The following is a 24,305-nucleotide window of genomic DNA, read 5'->3' on the forward strand; positions in this document are numbered from 1 at the left end:
TGCTACACCTAACCCTTCGTATTGCAGTAACGATAAATACCTTCTGCATATTATTATAATAAACCTAAACGAAAACAATAATACCTAAATACATTAAGCTCTAATCATTTTACGCACTGACGTCTAGGTTCGACCGACATTTCGGAACGGTGGGTGTTTGTCCTACACTATTATGGCGTTATTGTGTTATCATCAGTCGTCTGGATAGATTTGGATACGATCGCAATACCTACTGCATCCGCAGTGTAGATTCGTGCACCAACCTAATATATAGAATAGCGTCGATGACACATCTGACAGATATTTTAACACTCAAACGGGCACAGAATAAAAAATCAATATCGTCTATACCGAGATTCTTCGATTCCCGAGTCCTCGACATAATCGAGTGGACGTGTAATGTACAATACATATACGTCTTGCCTACCGTATCAATTACAATATATTATAATATATTTTTTTAAATATTAGCTTGTTTAATCATAGTGCCGCACAGTTATAATGGTTGGTAACTCTTTATAACTTGCTCTTACCTATACATTTGTAGAGCAAAAACGTCACTATATATAGCAAGAACTAAAACAGAAATAAACGTTCAATATAATATGAATTTATTTAGGATAGTAACTCAGAAGCACACTTATGCACAGGTGCGTGGCTTCACTAAGCGCGGTATTCATACCAAAGACAGGCGTGGATGATGGACCGATGTCGCGGACAGAAACTGATCACTGCGCAGTACGCGGTACTTACATACTGAAGGGAGTATAATAGTCATTTTGTATTTTTGTGAAACATAGAAAACATTTTTCTAAATAAAAACACGTTATCAGCTCGAAGAAAATCCTTAACTACCTTTATATTGCCCGGAACAGAACAGGTATAGAAAATTAACAGTAAATCATTCTAAGGTGACCCTCATTGAAATAAACATACACAAAAATCAGTTTAGGTATCTATATTATAATATGGTGTTAAAAACCATAACTGTAATCCAAACAAACATAAAACAATACGTGTCGCGTTGGTCATTACTCACATCAACAGGTAGATTACGCCGGTGTTTCATTGGACATTTGGACAAATATTAATACTGTTATAAAATATAACGATATGTACCACGTAAACGTCTTTTATTTTACGCCTATACTTATAATAATAATAATATTATAAAGTGGTGAAATTTGTTTACATAATATTATGTAGGAGGGGTACCTACCTATAACACATTTCTGTAACTACTGAACAGTTTCTAGAAATGATTTCATTAATAGACGTGACACCATCCCCGGGTACCATAACACATGAGTAAGTATAGGTATAATATGTAACATACAGCAATTGAAGTAATAATCAAATGCTTTTTTGATATTCGGGATTATAGTATATCGGAAACTTCTGACTAGATTTATATAAAAATATTACGATTTTTTTTCTCGTGTAGATCATTTTTCGACAGTGAACACAGGGCATGGTTAATGTGCATGGAATTTTTCGATTTAGGCGCTGATATAAAACACTATACATTTTATATCTGCGGATTTATAGGTTGGTCCGCGACACGGAGAACGGCCTATAGGTGGGAATCGATTCAACCGATGAAACATCCCAAGGCATGTCCACCGGCCACCATAATTATATTTATCGGTTGGCAATCCTTCACGGTTTTGATATTATTTTACGGTGAGCGTATTGTAACAACGTCGTGTCAACCGTACACCAAATCCGTGGATTTAACGTCCATGTGGCCACGCATCACCAACGCGGCACATCGGCGCAGCCGACCGGTCGACGTCATTAGTTAGTTCAGTTTTCGCCTTCGCACAGCAACCTTCCGAGAGTCGACACGGTATAATATCCAACAAATATCGTCCAACCGCCGCCGCCGTAGCTCACAATCGTCTCATATTATCGTTCGTCAACCGTCGTAATAATATAATCGCAATACGCCGACAGCATGTTCGCCCTGCCGTCGGGTTACGTGGCCGCGCAAGAAGCGGGAAAAACGTTCGCCGCCGACTACTACGGCCGGCTGAACGCGTCCGCCGAGTCGGTGGTCGGCATGTTCAGCCAGCGGTCGCGGTACTACTCGATGGACTCGTTGAACGGCCGGCCGGCGGTCGGTCGGGCCGACATCGTCAGGGAGGTGCGTCGGTTTCTGGGCACGTACAGCGGCGGCCGCCGTTCCGTGTGCGTCATGTCGGTGGACGCGCAGATCGACGCCGACGGCCGTGGCGGACGGGCGTCAGAGAAGGACTTCGACCGCTACGACACCGACGACTGCAGCGACGACAACTGCGACCTCGACGACCTCGACGACCTCGACGACCACGACGAACCGTCGCTGGCCGTGTTCGTGCGCGCCGAGTGGACGGATATGGCGCGCCGGTCGTTGGAGCCGATGCCGTTCGTCCAGACGTTCCGTGTCCGGTGTCTTCGGGCCGCGGTCCACGGTTACCGGTTCAAGATCGACATCACCATCGTCAAGACGATGGTGGCCACGGTCCAACCGCCGCTGCAGGGGCAACATAGCCATCGACGGATGGACGCCAACCACAACCACGGTAATGTATTATATTGGACATTATTGGAACGACTTACCATTGTAATAATATATTACACTGCTATTATAATTATTATGACAATACGATGGGCTTGTCCTGGCAATAGAACTTACAGAGGAGATTAGAAATAAGTTACAATAACGTTTTCAACTTAGACAATATAGAGACGTACCTACTATTTGATTTTAGTTATCTGGTCGATAACTAGCTGGTATATAACTTTCTCGAACTTCCGCAAAAAGAAAACGCGCAGATTATAAAAACGGTTGTCATCGATTCCGGCGAACTTGTATTCAGAAAGTGCATTTTTTTTTTTTCAAAAAATATCACCAAAATGTTTATTATTTATTACTCATCAGTAACCAGGTACCCGAGTTACTTATGTTTGCAGTATAGCGAAAACCGCCTCATACTATTATTACTACCTATATCATATTAATATTATTGCCGGCCGAATTGTGTCATTATCGGTTTTACGGCGTTGGTAAGGCCACTGTCGCTGTGCCCGGTCGTACAATCCTATAAACACTATTATTATAATCATGTGGCAGCGAATATTACGTAGGTATAATAGGTGCTCAGGTAGATCCCTCAGAGTAACGGTATAGTTATTACTAGTACCTATAATAATATCGAGTTATACGGACAACGGACGAGAAAATAAAACCGTTATTGAAAATGGCTACTAAAAAAAAAAAATCTATCCATAGATAAGTATAGGTATTGTAATTGCGTATTATGTATAGACAATAAAGATCGTCGTGGCCTTCTCCGTGGAAGAATATATTATTATTTATACGTACTCTTGGGACGTTTCTCTTTTCATAAATGTAATTTATTATCTATTCCTAGCTTTTGGTATAATATTTTCATTATTCCCGCCCGCTGCAGATGAGGTTGAAATGGTTGAATATCCCACCCAACCGTTATTGTATCATCTATGGTACCTATTTCGTTGTTTAAAATCACAGATTTCCATATTACCAGAATACATAATTTTCTAATCTGTGCTTAAAATTTAAATTTTATTTAAATCCATTTCCATATAATATTATAATATATGGATTCGATAACCTTTGGTAGGCCGCGCGAGGTAAATGATCAGCCCCCATCAATTTCAAACTTTTTTTTAATATTATTTTGGGTGGCGTACAAGAGTAACGGGATTTGTCTTTACAGCCTCTAATTATGTGTAATTATAGGACATATATATTATGTATATAAGAAAATATTTTAATTTAAAAACATTTATATCTATTATATTATTAATTATATTTGTTTCAAAATTAATAAATGTCAAAGAAAAATAATACATTAAGATTAATCAAGGAACGGTTTTACCCTGTGTGACGGATTAGGACTCTGAACCCGAGCGACCTACCGAAGGTTAACTTGGAAATTATGACGTGATGCTAATAATCTGACGTCATGATTCATAAAGTTTGCATAATATATTAGGGCCATAGACTGTCATTTGTACACTCAGATAGTGGACCGGTCAAAGATAGATAGTGGGCTATTCTCTTGTGGGACTTTTGACAAAACGATAATAGATAATTTATACTGTGGTGTGTGTATTTCATCAATATTGTCTGCTGGAAAAGTCAATATTTTATAAATGCATTTTTCGCGAATTCAACAATACCTACTAATTAAAATGTATTAACATTATTTTGAATTTTATTATTTTGTACCTATAATATGTCATATTATAATATTATATTTTTCCGTCTTCTAGCAGTGTACATTACACATTTTATACCCTACTACAATAATGGCCAATAAATACGATTCTATGATCTATAATACACTAATGATACTTTAGGGTCTATAAAGGATATATCATTTGTGTCTGCTGTATATGTTTGACCGGCCACTTTTACTTCGATAGCCCTGTATACAGACAAGGTCGGTCTAATATTATGAAAATGTATAAGACTATGGTCTATGGTAGGTGTATATACGGTGTAGTGTTATAAATTATACTTTAAAAAAATATTCAAGTACAGTTACAGAAACTTATTTTAAAAATTAATTAAAAACCGTCTTTGAACCCTCGGTAAAAAAGTATAACTTTCAAACAGGTACTCACACCCAATATCAACTAAAAAAAATATATATTTATAATTTAGTATCTTAACAAATACCTTTAAAAAGTATATACGTAGTTAGGTGAGTACTTTTACTCAAATACTTACAAATTATAATTCTGATAATAATATTTCTAATATTTAGAATTTTTACCAATTAAAATCAAAACGGTAAATGGGTACTTAAAATACATATATAATATTATACTCCATATTATATATACCTACCTACAATAGTATTATAGAAAATTAAACTTATCAACCTTTATTGGACATGTCTGATTTTGAAACCTTCGATAAGTTTAATTGTTCGGTTCCAGAAAGCTAATTTGAAAGTTTGAAGGTTCTAATCAAAAACTTTGATAGTTCACGTTTATGGATATTAGTATATTACTCATGACGAATGTAGAGTGACTAAAATACGAATTAAATTCATCTAAATACTTCATTGTTAGTGGTCAAAACAAATATATAGGTCAAAGTTAAAACTATTCAGTAGGTACCTACGTAGGTTCTTCATTTCGAGCAAAATATTAATTTAGAATATCAAATAACAATCATCTTCACACGTATATACAAATTAAAAACGAATTGTATATATTGTTAGCTGCAATATGTAATGTGTACCAAAATGTTCGAATTTAAAAGTTTAAGGGGTATTGTTGAATCTACATACTTTAAACATCCCACTTGTTGTGCAGACTTTTAGACTAGAATAGATTAGATATAATGTTTTAAAATTTTTTTTAAATAAAACAACAACTGTACTTATAGCATAGTAAAAACATATTTAAAAAAAATAATATTAATTATAATCATAGTATCACACTTACTATTTTTTTTTATGAAAACTATTATAATTATGAGTGATACTGTATTATATTAATATTATACCTACCCATATAAAATAATAATATAATATAATTTACTGTCGATATGGCTATACATGAGTGTAGACGTGTTTTACTAGTATGGGTATATGACTTATTGTTACTTTGACGTGAGAATATTCCTTGAGTTATTTTTACTTTTTGACATTTAATTTAATTTTAGCTGTTTAATACGTACAAATTATTTATAATATATTATGTGCATTATTATCGACTTATTAAAACAAGCGGATGGGTGAGTAGTGTTTATTTTGTAAAACATTCCGATTTTTCTCCGTATTTTATATTTATAATAAAGTTACATTTATTTTTAAATGTTATATTTTATTTCATTATAACTTCGGAGCATACATAAATATTTTTGATCTGTTCTTGTGCCTACTGATTTAATTATAAATTATCTTCTGTTATTTTTATATCGAGCGTGGAGTGTGCTCTATTTGTAATATGTTAGCAAATCCATACATAAAAAGGTGGGTAAGTGGATGTCGCTCTGCTGTACAGTAGGTTACAAGTTGGTCATTGTAATGGATGGTGTTAAATTTGAATTCAATGATATAATATCATTGTATAAGTAAAACGATTCTGAGCGAAAACGGTCAGTCGGCCTATGATATTACCAAGTATATTTGATGATATTATTGTGAATAAAGTAATTTATATATAACCTATTTACGCGGAGCCTTGTTCTAAATTTTCAATCCTTAGCTATAAAAGTTGAACAATTTTATAAATTTTTAACAACAAAATAATTATTAAATTTTAAATTTGATACATTTTGTCAAAATTCGAACTTTAAATGCTTATGAAAAAAAATTGTGCCTATGTATTTTTAATATTTTTTCACTGCTATTGTAACTATGTATCAGAAGCCTTGCATTAAATGTTCACACTTTTTTACCCAACAAATAAAATTGTATTGATATTTATAGAAAAATAAACTAAAAAAATTGAAAACTGACAATATCCATAAACAGCTCAAAAAGAATCAAATTATTTTCAAAATTTTATCGTGTATAAAAAATACTAATATAAGCATTCAGTGAAATTTGCAAGTATGTCATACGTTTTTTAATTACAACAAAATAAGAAAATCGTTACACGAGAAATCGAGTAAATATCAAATGTTTTAAAATATGAATTTCAAACGCTTATTAAAATTTAATTTGACTTTCTTGTAGACATTTTTTTTTTTGATAAAGGTAGATAAATTTATGAATAATCTTGTATTATATTTTCAAATCTTAGATTGAAAAAGAACAATTTTTATGAATTCTCAACTCAAAATAATTTGCTAATTTTCGTGATTTTTTTGTATTTTGTCAAAATTTGAACTTTAAATGCTTATAAAAAAAACTGTGCCCATGTATTTTTAATATTTTTTAACTGCTATTAGAACGACATATCAGGAGCCTTCTATTAAATGTTCAAGCTTTTTTACTCAATAGGTAAAATTGTATTGATATTTATAGAAAAAAAACTAAAAAAATGGAAAATGAAAATGTCCGTAAATAGCTCAAAATAAGTCAAAATATTTGGAAAATGTTATGGTGTATAGTAAATGCTAATATAAACATTCAGTCAAAATTTCATGTACCCACGGTCATTTGTTTTAGAGTTGCACCAAAAACCAAAATCGATTTTCTCGAAAACAGATTTTGCGTAAAAATTCCCGTTTTCCCTTAATTTTTCTGTTGTTTTTCACGTCGCGTTTGAAAGTACCGTCTAGATTCACTTTCCTATCAGAAGAGTTGCTGTTGAAGAAAATCCAAGCACTTTTACTGTCCTTAAAGGTGATGACAGACACAAAAAAAAAATAAAAAAAAAATAAAAAAATAAAAAAACACACATCATTGTAAAATCAATACATTCATCGCTTCGCTCAGAATCTAATATTGCACGTACGATTTACATTTACATATTATCCAGGTCTCACATATTATCCTACTATTTGACAAATGTTTTTGTTTTTAAATTTAAATAACAAACCAGGATTAGATGTAAAAAGGTATATAGATACGGTTATTATTATTATTATTATTATTATTATACCACAGATGTGTGCCAACTAATAAACATGACGTATAAACATATTATGCAAAAAGTGATCAAGTGAAAATTATTATTAATTTTAATTTTAAATAACATAATAATATTTGTTTTCTTAACTTAGTCACTTTTCGCACGTTGGCAGCTATAATGTTGTGATTTATACATTCAAAAATTGACTTTTTAAATAATAAATAAATTATAAAGTAATATAAATGTTTAAATTTAAAAATAAAATCTTAATAATTTTCACTTGGTAATTTTTTCCATCACGTCGACAATATAATAATATTAGACGTTTCGGGAAATCTATATTTTTTAGTTAAATATAAAGCAACATTGAGACACGTTTCACGTTGATTAAAATATTATACCAAAAGTATAAACACCTGCGTAGAATATTTAATGTCGTAAATAATAATTAGTAATATAACAATTTATCACTAAATAATTATTCAGTTCAGAATTATTATTAAAATGAATCACGAACCTACAACGGCTTACGATTTTTATAAGACAATTAAATTTATATTACATATTATATTATTATTAGTTTGTTCAATCATTAAATACTTAAAATTAATATAAGCATTTGTTTGATAAGATGCGTAATATTTCTGGCAATTCAATTTTATTTTTTATAAATACCCATATCTATAGTACTACCGATACAAACGATTAGACCAGAGGATGCCAACCCTTTTTTATTTTATTATACCAAAAAAATAGAATCGGCCTGCAATTTCCTTTTTTTGCTGTAAACTCCACCCGGAAATTTCAGGTACTTAATAAAAAGTATACAAATATATTGTAAGCTCGGCCTGATCATTTTTACCGATAAAATATAATAAAGACAAAACAACTATTAATCGAGTTATTTTTAATTCAAGTTATTCAATTTACCCAAATGTATGTTTCGTCATAGCGAATCAAAAGAAATACCAACAAAAATCCGTATTAATATAAGCCATTTAAATTTCAAAATTCAAAAAACCAAAAAAAAAAAATTGATATTTCCAAATGTTTGTATACATTTTAATAATATGAAAATTAAAATAAAACTAAATCAATTTTGGAGGATTATGAGAATTGCCTCTTCGAGTTGTCTTCTAGTTATTGCTTAGTGGTTCTTAAATCTTTTACAAGGTAATTATAGTAATTACCAATTACATATGAGAGGATCGGGATTTGTTTTTTTTTATGTGAGCCAAGTTAACATATCAATAATTTTTACCTGTAAGGAATTACATTAGACCTTTTGGACATTTTTTTCCTCGGACCGAGTTTTAGTTTTTAGTGATACTGTATGAATCATAAAAAATTCAATTGAATAATTATTTTACATAACCTTCCAGTTAGTGTATGGAATAAATTTAATACAATGTTATTAATGACAACCCGAAGTGTTGATTATAATTTATTACAACAAAGTATAAGTCAACTTCAGCCCGAATAGAAATACTAATTTATAATATTATAATTGTTTATTTGATTTATTTTTCAAGATTTGTAATAATATACTAGCAGATTACCCGACTCCGCCTTGGTTAAAGTTAAGTAATCCTTATTTCTGTCGTTGCTTCAGTTGAAATATAATACCCGTTTGAACACATTATTACGATGATTTTTTCTTATGATTTGCCACTAATTAATTTTGCGACATGTTTTAATGTAAAAAACAAAAAACTGTTGACCAATTTAACGAATGTTTAAATATCGACGTAAATCCAATATCTTTGAGTTCGATAGTCGGCTTTATGTGTTGACTTAAGAAATATGTTCAGAATTAAGAAGTTTCAAATGATACAAGTTATTATTGTAGTATCGTGTTCATAAGTATATGACTTTAATAAAATATGTTTGTAAACATTTTTGTTCTTCACGAGTGCTGACCTTGAACTTTGAATGAAGGCATAAAATGTCCGTGTCTTATCTCCGTTACACTATATGACGCCATTTTAAAAGCAGAGTTATACTATAATATTGTCGAGAACAACTTTAAAACGAGTGCCAACGACGAGTCGACTTTTCAATGGTTCTGGTGGCTCAGCAATTTCGTCCAATATAACACATCAAAGCCCGGATACTTCAAGAGGTCATTTTATTTCCTGGCAATATTGAGAAATTTTATTCTTACTACCAATTTTAGTAACACGACCATCGTTTGCGTAATCAATTGAAGCATCGCATTTAAATTCGGACATTTCTTTATGCCGTCAAGGAGAGTGTGGTAAATCAGGATTTCTCGTTGAGCAATATTATGCAGGCATCATAGTGGGACTCAGAGGGGCTTAGCCTCCCTAACAAGCCCCCACCCCCCCGGAAATCGTATTTTATTTAAAATGTTATTGCCTATTGTTGTTATTTGTATTAATAGGTTATTATAGACTTATTGATAGTGTAATTAATATATTCTATACATTTTGAACCAAAACAAAATTCATACGTTAAACTTTAGAGTATAATGAAATGCGCCCTCCAAGTCTCAAGGAACCTAGTTATACAACTTTCATTGAAATTGATACAATATAATGACCGTTACCATCAAAACTTGATTTCACATATAAACATATAAGCAAAAACTAAAACTATACAATTGACCAACTTATACCTAAATCTGGAACCACTAATTAAATTGTACTTATTGTTGAAGAACTTATTGGTTTTACAGGCTTTTCTAATTCTGAATGCGGAGATGACAATTACAGAACACCAATAAGTGGACAATTTCAACAGGAGACATATGCAGGCTACACGAAACGTTTGAATGCAGAAGGTAAAGTGCTACATAAAAAATTGTTTTTTGTTACTTTAAATGATTTATACCTTATATACATTTAAATGTGTTTAGGAAATTAATAAGACTATCTAAATTACGAATAACAACTTATTACATATTCAATTATTATTATTGACATTATTAAATTTAACACAAGTGTCGTGTGTGGTTACATACACTATTTTAAATCTAATTTTTTGTCTAGATAAAAAAAACGCGTATTTTAAATTATTTTGTTTCAATTTTTAAAGAAACTTTAAAAGAAGTTTGTTCTAGTTTTCTACCTTATGAACAAAGTGCTTAAGAGAACGCTTTTTTAGCATGGCTAGAAGTAAGGGTTCTGACTCCCCTTTCATCCCCAACTTTAAGTCATCTATGTTATAGATATACAATATAGATCTAAATATTGCACACGGTGAGTTAAAATTTGAAAATTTTGACGAAAAAAATCGATAAATTTCCCGCTTCAATGATACATCAACACGTCAATCGACAAATCGAATGTACACTTTAATAATATCATAGCACATACAATACGAATCGAACGTGTCGATATATGTTTTAAAATTTTTATAAAAACCATAGTTTTCTGATTGTTGTGATTCTTAAACGAACTGTAGTTTTAATTTTTAAAATTTTTTTTTTTTATTCAACCAAGCTCGAGAATTCGAACTGTGGTCGCCACCGAATCTCGCGGAGCAGTCCACGGACGACGAACAGGAACTGTCGGAGGAGGGCGCGTGCGACGCGGAGGAACGGGAGTCGACCCGCGAGCATTACTTGGCCTACCGGAACAAGGTGAAGGTGTTCCTGGAGGAACCGATGTTCGACCTCCAACCGTCGACACGCGCCTCGGTCGACGACGACGACGACGACGACGAAGATTCCCGTCCGACAGATCTGCTGCGCGTCGACCGACTGGACAAGTCGGTCACGGCCGACCAACTTTACGCGGCGTTCAGCCGTTACGGCAAAGTGCAGTGGGTCCGCGTGTTTCCCGGCGGCTACAGCTGGCCTTCCGGTTGCGTCTACCCTTACCATTCGGCGCGAGTCTGCTTCGATCGGACCGAGTCCGTCGACCGGGTGTTGGCCGACCACCAGAGCTCGGGTTGCACGATCAAAGGCGTCCCGGTGAACTTCAGCAAGTCCAAACCAGGCCAGTGACTTACGACGACGACGAGGATGTGCGCACGTCGAATAAATAGGTATATTATAAATTTTGATATACGTCATTATGATGTGAACGACGTTTCTGCGCCTGTAACCACCTGTACGGTACATTTTACGTGACAGTGGTTGTGGTCACCTGCACACATATTTTATCGACGTGCGACTTGAGCCGGATTCACAGCTATACACACGTCGTGTGTCCTGTCGCACGATAGCGTGGTAACTATACCGTTACGACTATTATAGTAACCATATTGGTTTAAAAGTTGAGCTGTAGTCCAATTACCGCGGTGGCTTGGTCATTGCATGATACCAAAAGAGTTACGTTCAATGACAATGCGATTTGATCGACAGGACACACGCGCAACGTAGATGTGAAAGCGATTTTACCGATTAAATTCAGGTGACAATATCATAATGTAGGTGGGTAGTACTTGGGTAGTCATGATTTAATATTATGGCGTCCACCCCGAGTTCTTGAGAGCTTCGCAAGATGTCGGGACTTTGTTGGGAAGGTATGTTATACACTGCACGATTTTTCGACATAGAAAAAATTCTAAGTTATACATGACGTGGTGGGTGGTGGGTGTTATACGCGCCTATAAATATTAATACCACGATAATTCGCCATTTTTCATCATTTCGTTATTGGAATTTTGTAAAAATTCCAAAAGTATTGTACTTTTTATGTGTTTTCTATCCGCAGGCGTGGTTTTCCACAACGAATCGCTACAATAGTAGTTTTCCGATCGGCGTAACAATAAGCAATATCGGTGACAAAAACTGAGATTTATTTTTATCGGCTAGTGTGCCGGACTTTTAATTTCCGTGACAACTAAAACTTGTTCTGCGTAACCTCTCGCAACACTCCATACAGCTTTTAGTTTATGTAGAATTATAATATTATCGTGCTATACATTGATTTAGGCAAATTTATGCGAAACAGTTCTATTTTTGCTTGCGAAACGGACCTGCAATCTCTTCCGAGCGGTATTGGGTTGTAGGTATACAATATACATACGCATGAACGACCTCAATACCTTATACGGTCTTTTATTTTGGGTTTGGGGAAATTTGCATATGAGTAATTCAGTAGCAGATTTTACCGAGGGGACTTTTCGTGTCATTAGTAATTCAGCGGTAGAATGATTTTAGGGAAGTTTACTACACGATAAGAGGAAGAGAAAAAACGCCTTTTCACCGCATTGGAGACTATAGAGACTATTCGAGTTTACACGTGTACGATACATACGTTAATATACATTTCTCCATTCGTGAATGTATAATATTTACATCCATGTGTCTATAATATAATATGTCATATCATACTCATATCCGTATAGTTTAGAACTCATTATTTATTCAATTTTCGGTCGGTACGTCCAAAATTCCACAGAACGGTCGTTATTGTGTCGCCGTTGTACCCTGTACATTAAACCGAATACTTACGAAGTGTATTTAGTTATAATGTAACATTGATTATGATATTAATTTTAACTATCCCCCAATCATGTACATAATGTAGAGATACTATATAATAATATAGTATATTTACAGTTGGTATACTGTTTTTCAGAGTAACTAATAATATTTTAACTGCATATTATTTTATAGTAAAGTATCCCAAAACTTTTTTTTTTTCTTTATTAATAAAATACACACAATCTGTACGCAATAAGGCACAATAAGAGTATGGGCTATAATACAAAAGGAAGACAATCTTGAATGAAGAAGCAACCCACTGATGACACTTTCGTGTTCTAAATCTTAAATTGTAATTATTATAAGTTACCATTTTCAAAAAGTACCTAATAGACTCGATAAAAATAGTGTATAATATGTGGCTTGGTGTGGCGTGGTCAACTGCGGAAATGCTCTGAGCGTACGTGTTAGCGGGTGTTGCTAGCTCCCGGATGGGTGACCACCCGGAATTTTAGCTACAAATCCTTGACACACATACATACGTGTTTCAACCATTCCTCACCCTTTCCAAACAAAAAAACAGCTAATGTCCATAGTTTCCGGGCTTAAGCTCAATAAAATAAAAAATAATATAAAATGTTAGATGTTTTGTAAAAATATAGTGTTATAAAAATTATTTAAGCTTTAGAAACGTACATTTTCAAAATCATAAATATTGACTAGAACAACTAATATATATATATATATATATACATTGGTCTACGTCTACAACAGTCCACACGACAAAAGCTTTCGTCGTGATACTATTAAATAACCAACGAAAGCTCCTCGAAATACTACACATAATTAATATACTATATTGTTAGGTTTGCAAATCATATGATTATCCTTATAACATTACGAATCATAGTATATAATATAAAGTATACATTTTACATATAAATATATATTATTAATTAGTGATTACTGTACACTATGAAATAATATGTGCATTGTGTGCATATAAGCAATAAGAATTATTATACTATTTATGTATTATAGTCTCTCGTAATAAATATCACTGTAAACAGTGTTTATTGTTTATAAAACAATTTTTATTTTTTTTTATATAAATTATAAGATTTTATCGCTATATATTTTTTGTTTTTTTTTTTTTTTTTCATATAAAGCTTCCTGATTTGATTCCGATGCTGTGAAATCTCAAAAATAGAACATTAAATTGCAAATTATGCAAGGGAATGGAAAATCGATACACAGCTGTCTTGACGTAAAATAACATTTAATTTTAAATACCAATTTCGATATAACATTTATACTTTTATCAAAACATCGAAATTTTAATCTCATTATATTTATGTATTTTTCAATAACATTTATCAATATTTTTCTCTTATAATATTATGTATTTCAATCTGATTATTGAGTTCTAATAAATATTTCTTTTTCTATAATTCAGACGTATATTTCTGCAATACATATTGTATATCATGTACCAAAATAGTTGTTGTTACATACGAATTAATTATTCGCATGAAACATTGTACAGCAATTATATTATAATATAGAACCATGAAAACCTGTGAGGTGACGAGGCGTTCCCGTAGCTACGCAGTGTCATTTATCAATGGTCGTAACTCTGTAATTAAATATTATACTAATTAAATGATACATGTTTTTCGGTTTTTCTGTGAAAGAATTACACATAATAATATATGCAACTGAATGTGGACTGAATGCGAATCATTAAATAAAAAATGCACGTTGAAAATGGAATCATACATCGACGAAATCGATATTATGGAAATACCTAAAAATACGAAGTGTTCGTGTGGAAATGTAACCTATATAGACGAAACATAACATGTCAAAATTTAACAACACCAATGTTTAGGTCTTAAGTTCTTGTTTTGTTTCGGAAAAAAATTGATCTGACATTTCGACAAAATTTTTGACAGACGGATTGCTTCCAAACCGAATGAGCTGCACTCCATAAGAAACAGCTTTTATAGGTCACGCGTTACGCGTATATACGGTTTTATTACAAGTGATTTTATAATAATATTTTTCTTTGGAAATAAAGTGAATGTGATTGATTTAAAAAGATACGGCGAACTACCACGTAGTTGACATTGACAACACTGGTGTAGATAAAGAAAAAAAAATAATACTTCGATAATAATATCGAATGCAATTTGTCTGTACCATCTGTCGGTTTTTTTAAGACACGCGTCTTGCAGGATATTTTTTGATTCGTGATTTTCAACTACTTATTGAAGTTGTTGTACGATAATTATTGTATACCATAAAACCACCACTTATTTTTTAATCGACCACCTGAAATCGAATCTTAGCATGAATAGAAAAATACTTTTCGAATTCCAAACGTTAGTTTGGACGAACAGTATTTTAAAAATCACATTAACAATGCCATTATTAGCTCAACTTCTCGTTTTGCTATTAGTTACTATTGTTTCACTATTATGTAACATCGATAAATAATCTCAAAAGTATATTTAGTCAACATATTATGTTACATTAAATGAAAACTTAACAATTTTCTTTTATTGAAATATCCGCATAAGGCCCGCGGACAAATTTTATCTGGCCCGCAGACAGAAAATAAAAACACGTATTACGACAACATTCTACGTATTATTGTTGTAAATTATTACTTTGTTTAATATTATTGGTTTTCTCCGACAACTGTTGATAAATTGGTCGCAAATCATATCTTGTCTAAACTTTAATTGGGTCATTGGGTGACTGCTAGTTGATTTTACGTCTACGTATAGTCAGTCCGTCGATACCGCCGTTGTATTACATTGTAATTTTTTTCGTGTTAATTGGTTAAATTATTATTTTTAATTTTTATTACTATTATTTAATTTTGGTTAAAATATGTGTCCGAAAAGAAATACCCAACGCTAAAATTATTAATACTGAAAATGTGTACGATGTTTGGCTCCACGTATGCTTATGAATCATCTTTTTCAAAAATGAATTATATTATTAAAAACAAGTTCAGATCCCGGCTAACCAACAAACATCTTGAAATGATTATGAAGATAGCATGCACTAACCAGACCTCCAATTTTAAACAGTTAGTCGAGAGTAAGATTTGTCATTTTTCTCATTAAACAAGTTTCTATTTTATTGTATTTATAGTTAATTTTAATTTTAAATTTTTCGAATGTTTGAAATATTAATCATGTTCTTAATGTTTAAAAACAATAGCAAATAATAAATGAAAAAATAATGTTCTCATTACATGCAATTTTAAAATAATACCTATTGTCCTATTATATGTTGAAAATATGTACTTAGAATTTTAATTGCCCTCGAAAAATTTTCAGATTCCTAATATGGCCCTTCAAAAATATTAATTGGTGACCCCTATATAGACCCTATACTGACTTTTTGACATTTCAGCTCTTCAATAAATAAAAATACAATACAACTCAAATCTCAAATATTTTTTGAATATTACCTCAAGGTGACGAATAAAACGAATAAAAAAAAAAAAATTTGTCTTTACATTTTATTGAATTTTTTTTTTAACATTTTTCTAGTGAGTATTGATTATTGTATATCATGTCTGAACATCCATCAATGGCTCAATATAATATATGAATTATAGTGTGCAGTGTACAGGGTTTTTTTTTTTATTTTTGTTTCCAAATTGTTATTAATATACACGGTAAATTACCTATGCACTTGTATTCGAAACGCGCGTTTCAAAATCTATCCGCAATGTATTATAACGATAATAATAATAATTGTCAAAGACATGTATCTTGTTGCTGTTGCTCGAACAATAATTGGTACTCCCCGGACGCGGGATGGGTCCCCTATTTCGACTATACAACGAACATTAACGAATTTATCAAAACTTGCCGGCGATTTCCCATGTTTGCAGTGCATTACTCGTGCGCTTGAGTAAATATAATTCGCTGGTGGATCGCATTGTTGAAACTATTAACACGGAAACGAGTAGAATTCGAGTTGGTTACGGTTAATTCGGACGAAAACTAATATAATATGCGCGATGCATCCAGATGATATGACAATATTTTACCTTGAATATTGCATAACATTGTATAGGTACCTTCGTGATATTATATTCTGTATAATACGATACATATAATATCCATAACCACTTATAGTATAGAGTTGTCTTGAAATCGGAATTTTTGAAGGTAGCGTAATATGTTACAAATGAATAAACGCGCGGCAATGGGAGCGCAATAATAGACATTTAAAACATTAAACTTCTAAGTCAAGTTTAGCGAACATTTTTTTTTACGTCTAATCAGTAGTGCATCGCCGTCGATGCGTCACGTGCCGATGCTTACGATCGTTTCTGTTTTTATGGATCTATTTGTACACGTTTCATAGTAGAAATAAATACTATACAATTCGACAGGATGTAAACTTCTGGCAGCTAAGTCGGTACCTCTGGGAAGTAAAAGAGTTAAAATCTTCAGTATCTACTTTTTAAATTAATCGGGAAAAACTTGATTTTTTAACGCAAACTCAGTTTTCGAAAAATCCATATTTTTTTTCGTAGTTCAAAAATTATTCATCATAGATAATGCTATATGCTTTAAAGCCAAGTCTTGAACATTCACAAAAAGTACGCCGTAAGTAGTCATATTTCTGAAACATTTATCCGATGTTCTTAGATAAAATCGGAGGCGACCCTGTGGTCGGTGGTCGGCTAGAATGTAGTAGTTTTTATTACACAGGAATCCGGAACGTCGGTAATATACATAATTGCGAAACTTAACTAAGAAACGGTCCACTGAACGATAACGTCATTAGGCCACACTGCGCAGACGCGTCTTAAATTACCATTGTAAGTCGAAAGGGGCGGTTCGTCCGCGGGCATGTACATTTGTAAACAGAATCTCAAAAGGGAATTGTTTTTAATAATTTATTTTTCAGATTTAAATAATCGGGTATGTAAGTGGTTTGATTACACAACAGTAGTGACAGCAGCACACAAGTATAGCATTTGACCTTGAACAAACGGTAAAAGTATACCTTTCTGTATTAAAACTATACGGAGATCCAAAATAATTTAACAATTAATTATTAAACACCGTAATATTTATAATTAAATTTAAAACATCCAAGCCCACAGTTGTACAGACCATTATTTCATTATTTTTTTTTTATTATTATCATGATTTATTAATATAATAATATACTAACATTCATACAACATAATAATAATATATAGGCACTTGCACTAGTTCTAAGAGTTAGTTTGTTTTTTTTTTCTAATTCGAAACGTTGATCGCATTATTAATAGTATTATTACTATCATCTTTACATTGTTTGCTTACGTTATTTGTTCGCGACACTATTAATTATTACCTTTTAAATTTATAAATAAATACGCATAGCTAAAAATATAAAATTAATTTGATTTTTAATTTTTAATTTATAATCATAATGAATATTTTATCATTTTAAATACTGACAAGTGACAACGGATTTTTTTTTAAGAAATAAAGTGTCTAAGATTGTTAAAATTACATGGTTTTACGTTTGTGGTACAAATTTGCATTTTAAGTGATTATCGTTTAAATGTAATTTAAAACCGTAGCTCGTAAGTGTAATTACGTTTGGCGCTTATAATTTATCTTGGTTACACATTTGAATTGAGTAGCATTTTGAACGACAAAAACTCTAAATATTTCAAGTACCTTCATAAAAAAAATATATATTTAAATTTGTGTTATACAGTATACATCTATAATAAAGAAATTATGTTCAGTACTATGTACTCTTTAACACAAAAAAGTTGAATTATTTATGAAAATTTAATTGATTCATACTAAAAGATATACCTTATTTTTTCTTGTAGTATCGTAACTGAGGAGGGATTGCGTTAAAATTACATTCCTTACTGGAAAATATAATAACTATATTATAGTAACTACCCTCTGGTATTATTAATATTGATAATATTTAGATGAACAAAATGCTTTTACAGGAAAATCTCCCACGCATTATGTCGTATTTCGATCTTTATTTATTTTTAATCGTAAAAATCAGAAGTTTTTGCAGGTCAGATTAAAGCCCGACTTTTCATTTTACTTTAAATAGTGTTTGAAAAAGATTTTTAAAAATACCAAATATTGTGCATTATTCATATACATATTTTAGCTTCTATAATTATAATCGGGCCTTGATCTGAGCTGCAAAATGTTCCCCTTCATTTAAATATAAAAAATAAAACAATCTATACTTATGGCGTGAGAGTTTTTCCTCCAAAGCTTGTTTTTGTACTAAAAACGCTCCGACTCCGATCCCCTTAAGTTGTAATCACATTAATTAATATCAACAATACAGTATAAGCTTATTAGAACATTCTTATACTGCCATCATCTATATATTAATCTTATATAGTTAGTCAACTAAAAAAGTTTTGAATTTCTTACATTGTAGGATGATACCGCGATTATCCGGTGTTAGTGGTTTTAAACCTGTGGATCGCGACCATCAAAAGCGTAGCAAACGATGGTTGAGTGATCACCGAAAATAATGAACAAAATGGTCTTTCGTGTAATGACGTCCAAAATAATTGTATGTATCAAAATAGTTTTGTAGTCAGGAACTTGTACTTTTTTAATAGCCATTAATTTTATGATTGTTTTTGAGATGTCATTTTTGGCCCTTACAGTGATAAATACAAGATGGGTAAGTCTTTTCCACTATTTATTTAATGAGATTGCAAATGGCGGATTTTCTGTTTTAATCTAACACACGTCGAACGTAGGAATTTAGACGTGTTTTCATTCCAACGAACCGATTGATCTATAGTAAAAAAACAATTGTACATAATTTACAATTCAAAATGTTTATAAATCTATGTCAATCTTGTGCTTAACCAAAATATTCATTAAACGTTTAATAAAAAAAGTGTATACGTATGTTGTAATTAAAAAATGAATAATTGTAAGGATTTGTAATGTTTACCAAGTAAGCATTTTTAGACAAATTATAATCTTGAAAATATTTTATCTCTTTTTGCTATCTATACACATTATAAAATTTCAATTTATTTTAGTTTTTAGATTCTGAGTAGAACGATTAATGTATTGATTTTACAATGATGTGTGTTTTTTAAAAAAATTTTTGTTTTTTTTGTGTTCGTAAACACTATAATAGTAGTCGAAATAATGCTTCAATTCTCAACTTCACTATCTTGTTCGATGGGAAAGTGAATATTGTTGGCTCATTGAGGAGGTTAAAATTTAAAATTCCCATTAGTTTTCAAAAGCACCGGGAAAAACAACATAAAATTAAGGAACGGTAATTTTTACCGCAAAATTGGCTTTCCACAAAATCGATTTTAATTGTTGGTGTAACTCTAAAACAAATGAACGTATATACATGAAATTTTCACTGGTCGTTTATATTTGCATTTTCTATACACGATAAAATGTTCAAAATATTTTGATTTGTTTTGAACTGTTTAGGAACATTTTCTGTTTCCAATTTTATTAGTCTTTTTTTCTATGAATGTCAATAAAACTTTATTTGTTGGGTAAAAAAGCTTGAAAACTTAAGGGGATTCAATACCGTGATTTTCTGTTTTTGTCTAACACACACGCGACATAGGATTTTAGATGTGTTTTTTGCCAAACATACCAATTGATCTAATGAAGCGATAAGAATTCTAAAAACAGATTTGAATTTGTCGTCAAGTCTACTTAAAATCGACTTTCCAACATTTTTGATTTTTTGATTTTAACTTCTCCAAAAATTAAAATACGAACATTTTTATATACTTTTTTTTAATATGATATTTTTAAAAATTTGGGGGATAATATCAAATATGTGGGAAAGTCGATTTCGAGTAGACTTGACGACAAATTCAAATCTGCTTTCAAAATTCTTATCGCTTCAATAGATCAAATGAAATGTTTGGCAAAAAACACGTATAAAATACTATGTCGAGCGTGTGTTAGACAAAAACAGAAAATCCCCTTAATACAAGGCTCCTACTATACTGTTACAATGACGTTTGAAAAATATTAAAAATCCTTAGTCACAGTTTTTATTTATAAGCATTTAAATTCCAAATCTTGACAAAATACGGAAAAATCACGAAAATTATTTTTAGTTGATAATTATGTAGGTATGTGTTATGACCATTTCAGGTTAAAATCTATATCACTCCTAAATATTTGAATGATAGTAGGTACCATTTTAGTTGGTTTACAAGTGAAATTTGTCATACCGGTTCCACATTTATGTATTATAAAGTTATATCCAACAGGTAGCTGTGTACGTATAGTAACTATTGGCATGCAAACCGATTTGTCAACAGATTTTTTTTCATCATGTCATAGATATACCGTTAATCCATTTTGACAATAAATTACAATTTTTCCCAATTATCTTCGAAATTAACTAGTGCTATGTCGTACGCGAACATGAATAGTTTTTAAATGACTATACTGATTGTAAAAATCCTGAAAACACCGCATTGATGTCACACACCTTAAATGATGAGATTTAAAAAAATAATTCGTTAAACATTTACTATCGTTCATATTAGTCTATACACGGGCTACCAAATATTTTCAACTTGACAATATTTTTGAAGTCCAACGTACACAATCTTTATGGTGTTCAATATTTAAAATGGAAAACTGAAAACCACTTTGTACTTTTGAAATATTGAAAACCTTATGAAATGAGTATAATATTTTATTTTTGCACATGGCAATTTAACAATTTAACATTAATAAAGAACTAGAAGAAATAATTAACGGTGGAACCGTGCCACCAAACTAATAATATGTTAACACGGTTTATACGGTTTCAACATTACGTCCCTCATTGGATCATACTGCATAGTTGATCCATACAGAGTGCGACACGCTGTACCCCAAGACGCACTTTCGAATTTTCCGCAGAATGCGTGCGCCGCCGGTGTCTTGTCAGACTGCCGCTCTCGCCGAACGACTTGTCACACACATCGCACGCGTGCGGTTTATCGCCGGTGTGCGTGCGCCGGTGCCTCGTCAAAGTGCTCCTCTGACCGAATGACTTGTCGCACACACCGCATGCGTACGGTCTCTCGCCGGTGTGCGTGCGCCGATGTGTCGTCAAATGGCCGCGTTCAACGAACGACTCGTCGCACACATCACACGCGTACGGTCTCTCGCCGGTGTGCGTGCGCCGATGTCGCGTCAAACCACCGCTGTCGGCGAACGACTTGCCGCACACATCACACGCGAAAGGCTTATCGCCGGTGTGCGTGCGCCGATGCTTCGTCAGACCGCCGCTCTGACCGAACGACTTGTCACACACATCGCATGCGTACGGTTTTTCGCCGGTGTGCGTGCGCCGATGTTCCGTCAGACTGCTGCTTTGACCGAACCACTTGTCGCACACACCGCACGCGAAAGGTCTCTCGCCGGTGTGCGTGCGTCGATGTCTCTCCAAGCTGCCGCTTTGACTGAACGACGCATCACAGACATCGCAAGGGTAGGGTTTTTCGCCGGTGTGCGTGCGCCGGTGTGTCGTCAAACCGCTACATTTCCTGAAAGATTTGTCGCATACATCGCACGAATAACGGTTGTAATAATTCTCCATTTTTCCTGCTGATTGGCGAACACTTTACTTTACTGTTGATAAACAATGTCTGTTCGAGACGTAAATGTTTTTCGTACAATTATTTGGTTTCCATGCTATTATTGTGGTTATGATCGATTAGAGTTTATTGACGTAACCAGGTCTTTAAGCCAGTACACTATTGTTTTATTTATAAAAAAAAAACCAGTACCTATGTGAGTGGTTAACCGAAACCTCAGTAGTTCATAACCAGAACCAAAACCTAAGACTATTGTTATGGTTATCAAAACATGGATTAAAAACCAAAAAAAACCGAAACCGCAAAATGTGTCATAGTTTCCGTCCCTGGTTTAGATAAATAATAATATTATGGCCGGTTGCAAATTCTCCCGATTTTAATGACCTCTAAACCCTCCCGGGGGTCTACTCCTGCCACGCTATGCCAGACGGGAGCATGGCGTAATCTCTCTCGGGTCTACTTCAGTACTACTTGATGTGAGCATGTTAACTCTCCCAGATCTGCATCTCCATTACTACTAAATTTCATTTAAAAAAAGTTAAATTGTACAATAATAAAAACCAATACATTTAGCTGCTCTGAGCTGTATTAATGTATTATTACAGTATAATTATACTAAACATGTTGGTTTAATTTTTATGATAGTACGATCATACAGATTTCAAAAAACTTAAGTTTTGTTTTATTTTTTTCACTAAGATTTTATTAATGAATAAGACAACTTGAAAATGTACTAAAATATTCCTCGAAAATTGTTCTTACAATTTATAGCAACCTGAATATCTCAAATACATAGGTAATATAGGTATGTATACATTTTTTGTTCTTGTGCAGACGTATTAAGTTAACATTTTGTGAACATTTAAATTTTGAAATTGGAGTGAATATCCGGGTTTTTAAAAAAAATCTTTGAATATTTATAGTTATTAAAATAGTTTCCATATTATAAGTAAAATTATTATAGTTGGACGAAGTTTTCTCCAAGTTTCAATGGTTGTATTTTTTGTGTTCTTCGGAAATCCACGTAGGGAAATTATTATTATAGCAATATTGTTAAATTTAATTTTCTATTCTCCTGTGTCCTCATTTTATTGTGCCATTATAGTGCTAACATATTATAGGGATTTAACTCGATTATTAAACCGTACAAATATGCATAATATTTACGCATCATGTACCATTGTATACCTATGCCGTTCATGTTTGAGTATAACGAATAACGAGTTAAATGATTATACGCAGTAGTCACGGTTATCTCTACGGAGTAGATAACCGTGGTAATAGTACAGTGCTCATACTTTGAGTCGTAGTATCTTTTATGGACCGTTTACAAATTACTATATATTCATTTAACGTTGAGATATAATAATATAAATACTGTGCATGCGTGTACAATGCATAATGTAATATGACATAATATAATATATATAATATCATTGTGTACCTATACATTTTGATATTGATATACAGCTGATTGACAATATTGTATTGTATTGTTCGACGTACTGTAATAGTCTACGGTCGGGAAAATGAAAAGTGCAGACCGCTATAAGTGACAATATTATGTTAGCAACATTTTTTTTTTATTCGGAAAGCGGGGGTGCTAAAAATCATATACAACGCCATTCTGTAATACATTTGAATTAGGCAATTATATCTAAATGTAATATTTAAAAATGCGCGGTCTGCGAAACCAACACAGAAATTCACCACCAGAAGTGTGTG

The 24,305-nt window shown here is 32.4% G+C and overlaps 2 protein-coding genes across 3 annotated transcripts in view; one reads left to right on the forward strand and one right to left on the reverse strand.

Annotated features, from left to right (window-relative positions):
• LOC132940211 (tachykinin-like peptides receptor 99D) overlaps nucleotides 1–24,305 on the reverse strand; it is a 266,534-nt gene that overhangs the window by 137,910 nt on the left and 104,319 nt on the right. The window lies entirely within an intron of this gene.
• On the forward strand, nucleotides 1,579–18,983 carry LOC132940212 (uncharacterized). Of its 2 annotated transcripts, XM_061007687.1 has the most exons (4): nucleotides 1,579–2,564; nucleotides 10,265–10,369; nucleotides 11,031–11,577; nucleotides 14,134–18,983. In XM_061007687.1, exons 1-3 carry the CDS (start codon nucleotides 1,958–1,960, stop codon nucleotides 11,534–11,536), a joined length of 1,218 nt encoding a protein of 405 aa, XP_060863670.1. In that variant the 5' UTR covers nucleotides 1,579–1,957; the 3' UTR covers nucleotides 11,537–11,577; nucleotides 14,134–18,983. The 2 variants fall into 2 exon arrangements, with proteins under 2 accessions (XP_060863670.1, XP_060863669.1); XM_061007686.1 differs by having other exon boundaries at nucleotides 11,031–18,983.

This window comes from Metopolophium dirhodum, chromosome 3, assembly GCF_019925205.1.
Source record: "Metopolophium dirhodum isolate CAU chromosome 3, ASM1992520v1, whole genome shotgun sequence".
Lineage (NCBI taxonomy): Eukaryota > Metazoa > Arthropoda > Insecta > Hemiptera > Aphididae > Metopolophium > Metopolophium dirhodum.

Bases quoted from the DNA above. Each gene is read 5' to 3' on its own strand.
- LOC132940212 (XM_061007686.1), top strand. From the start codon at position 1,958: ATGTTCGCCCTGCCGTCGGGTTACGTGGCCGCGCAAGAAGCGGGAAAA. The intron at 2,565-10,264 runs GTAATGTATTAT...TTGGTTTTACAG, and splicing joins GGACGCCAACCACAACCACG to GCTTTTCTAATTCTGAATGC. The intron at 10,370-11,030 runs GTAAAGTGCTAC...TATTCAACCAAG, and splicing joins GAAACGTTTGAATGCAGAAG to CTCGAGAATTCGAACTGTGG.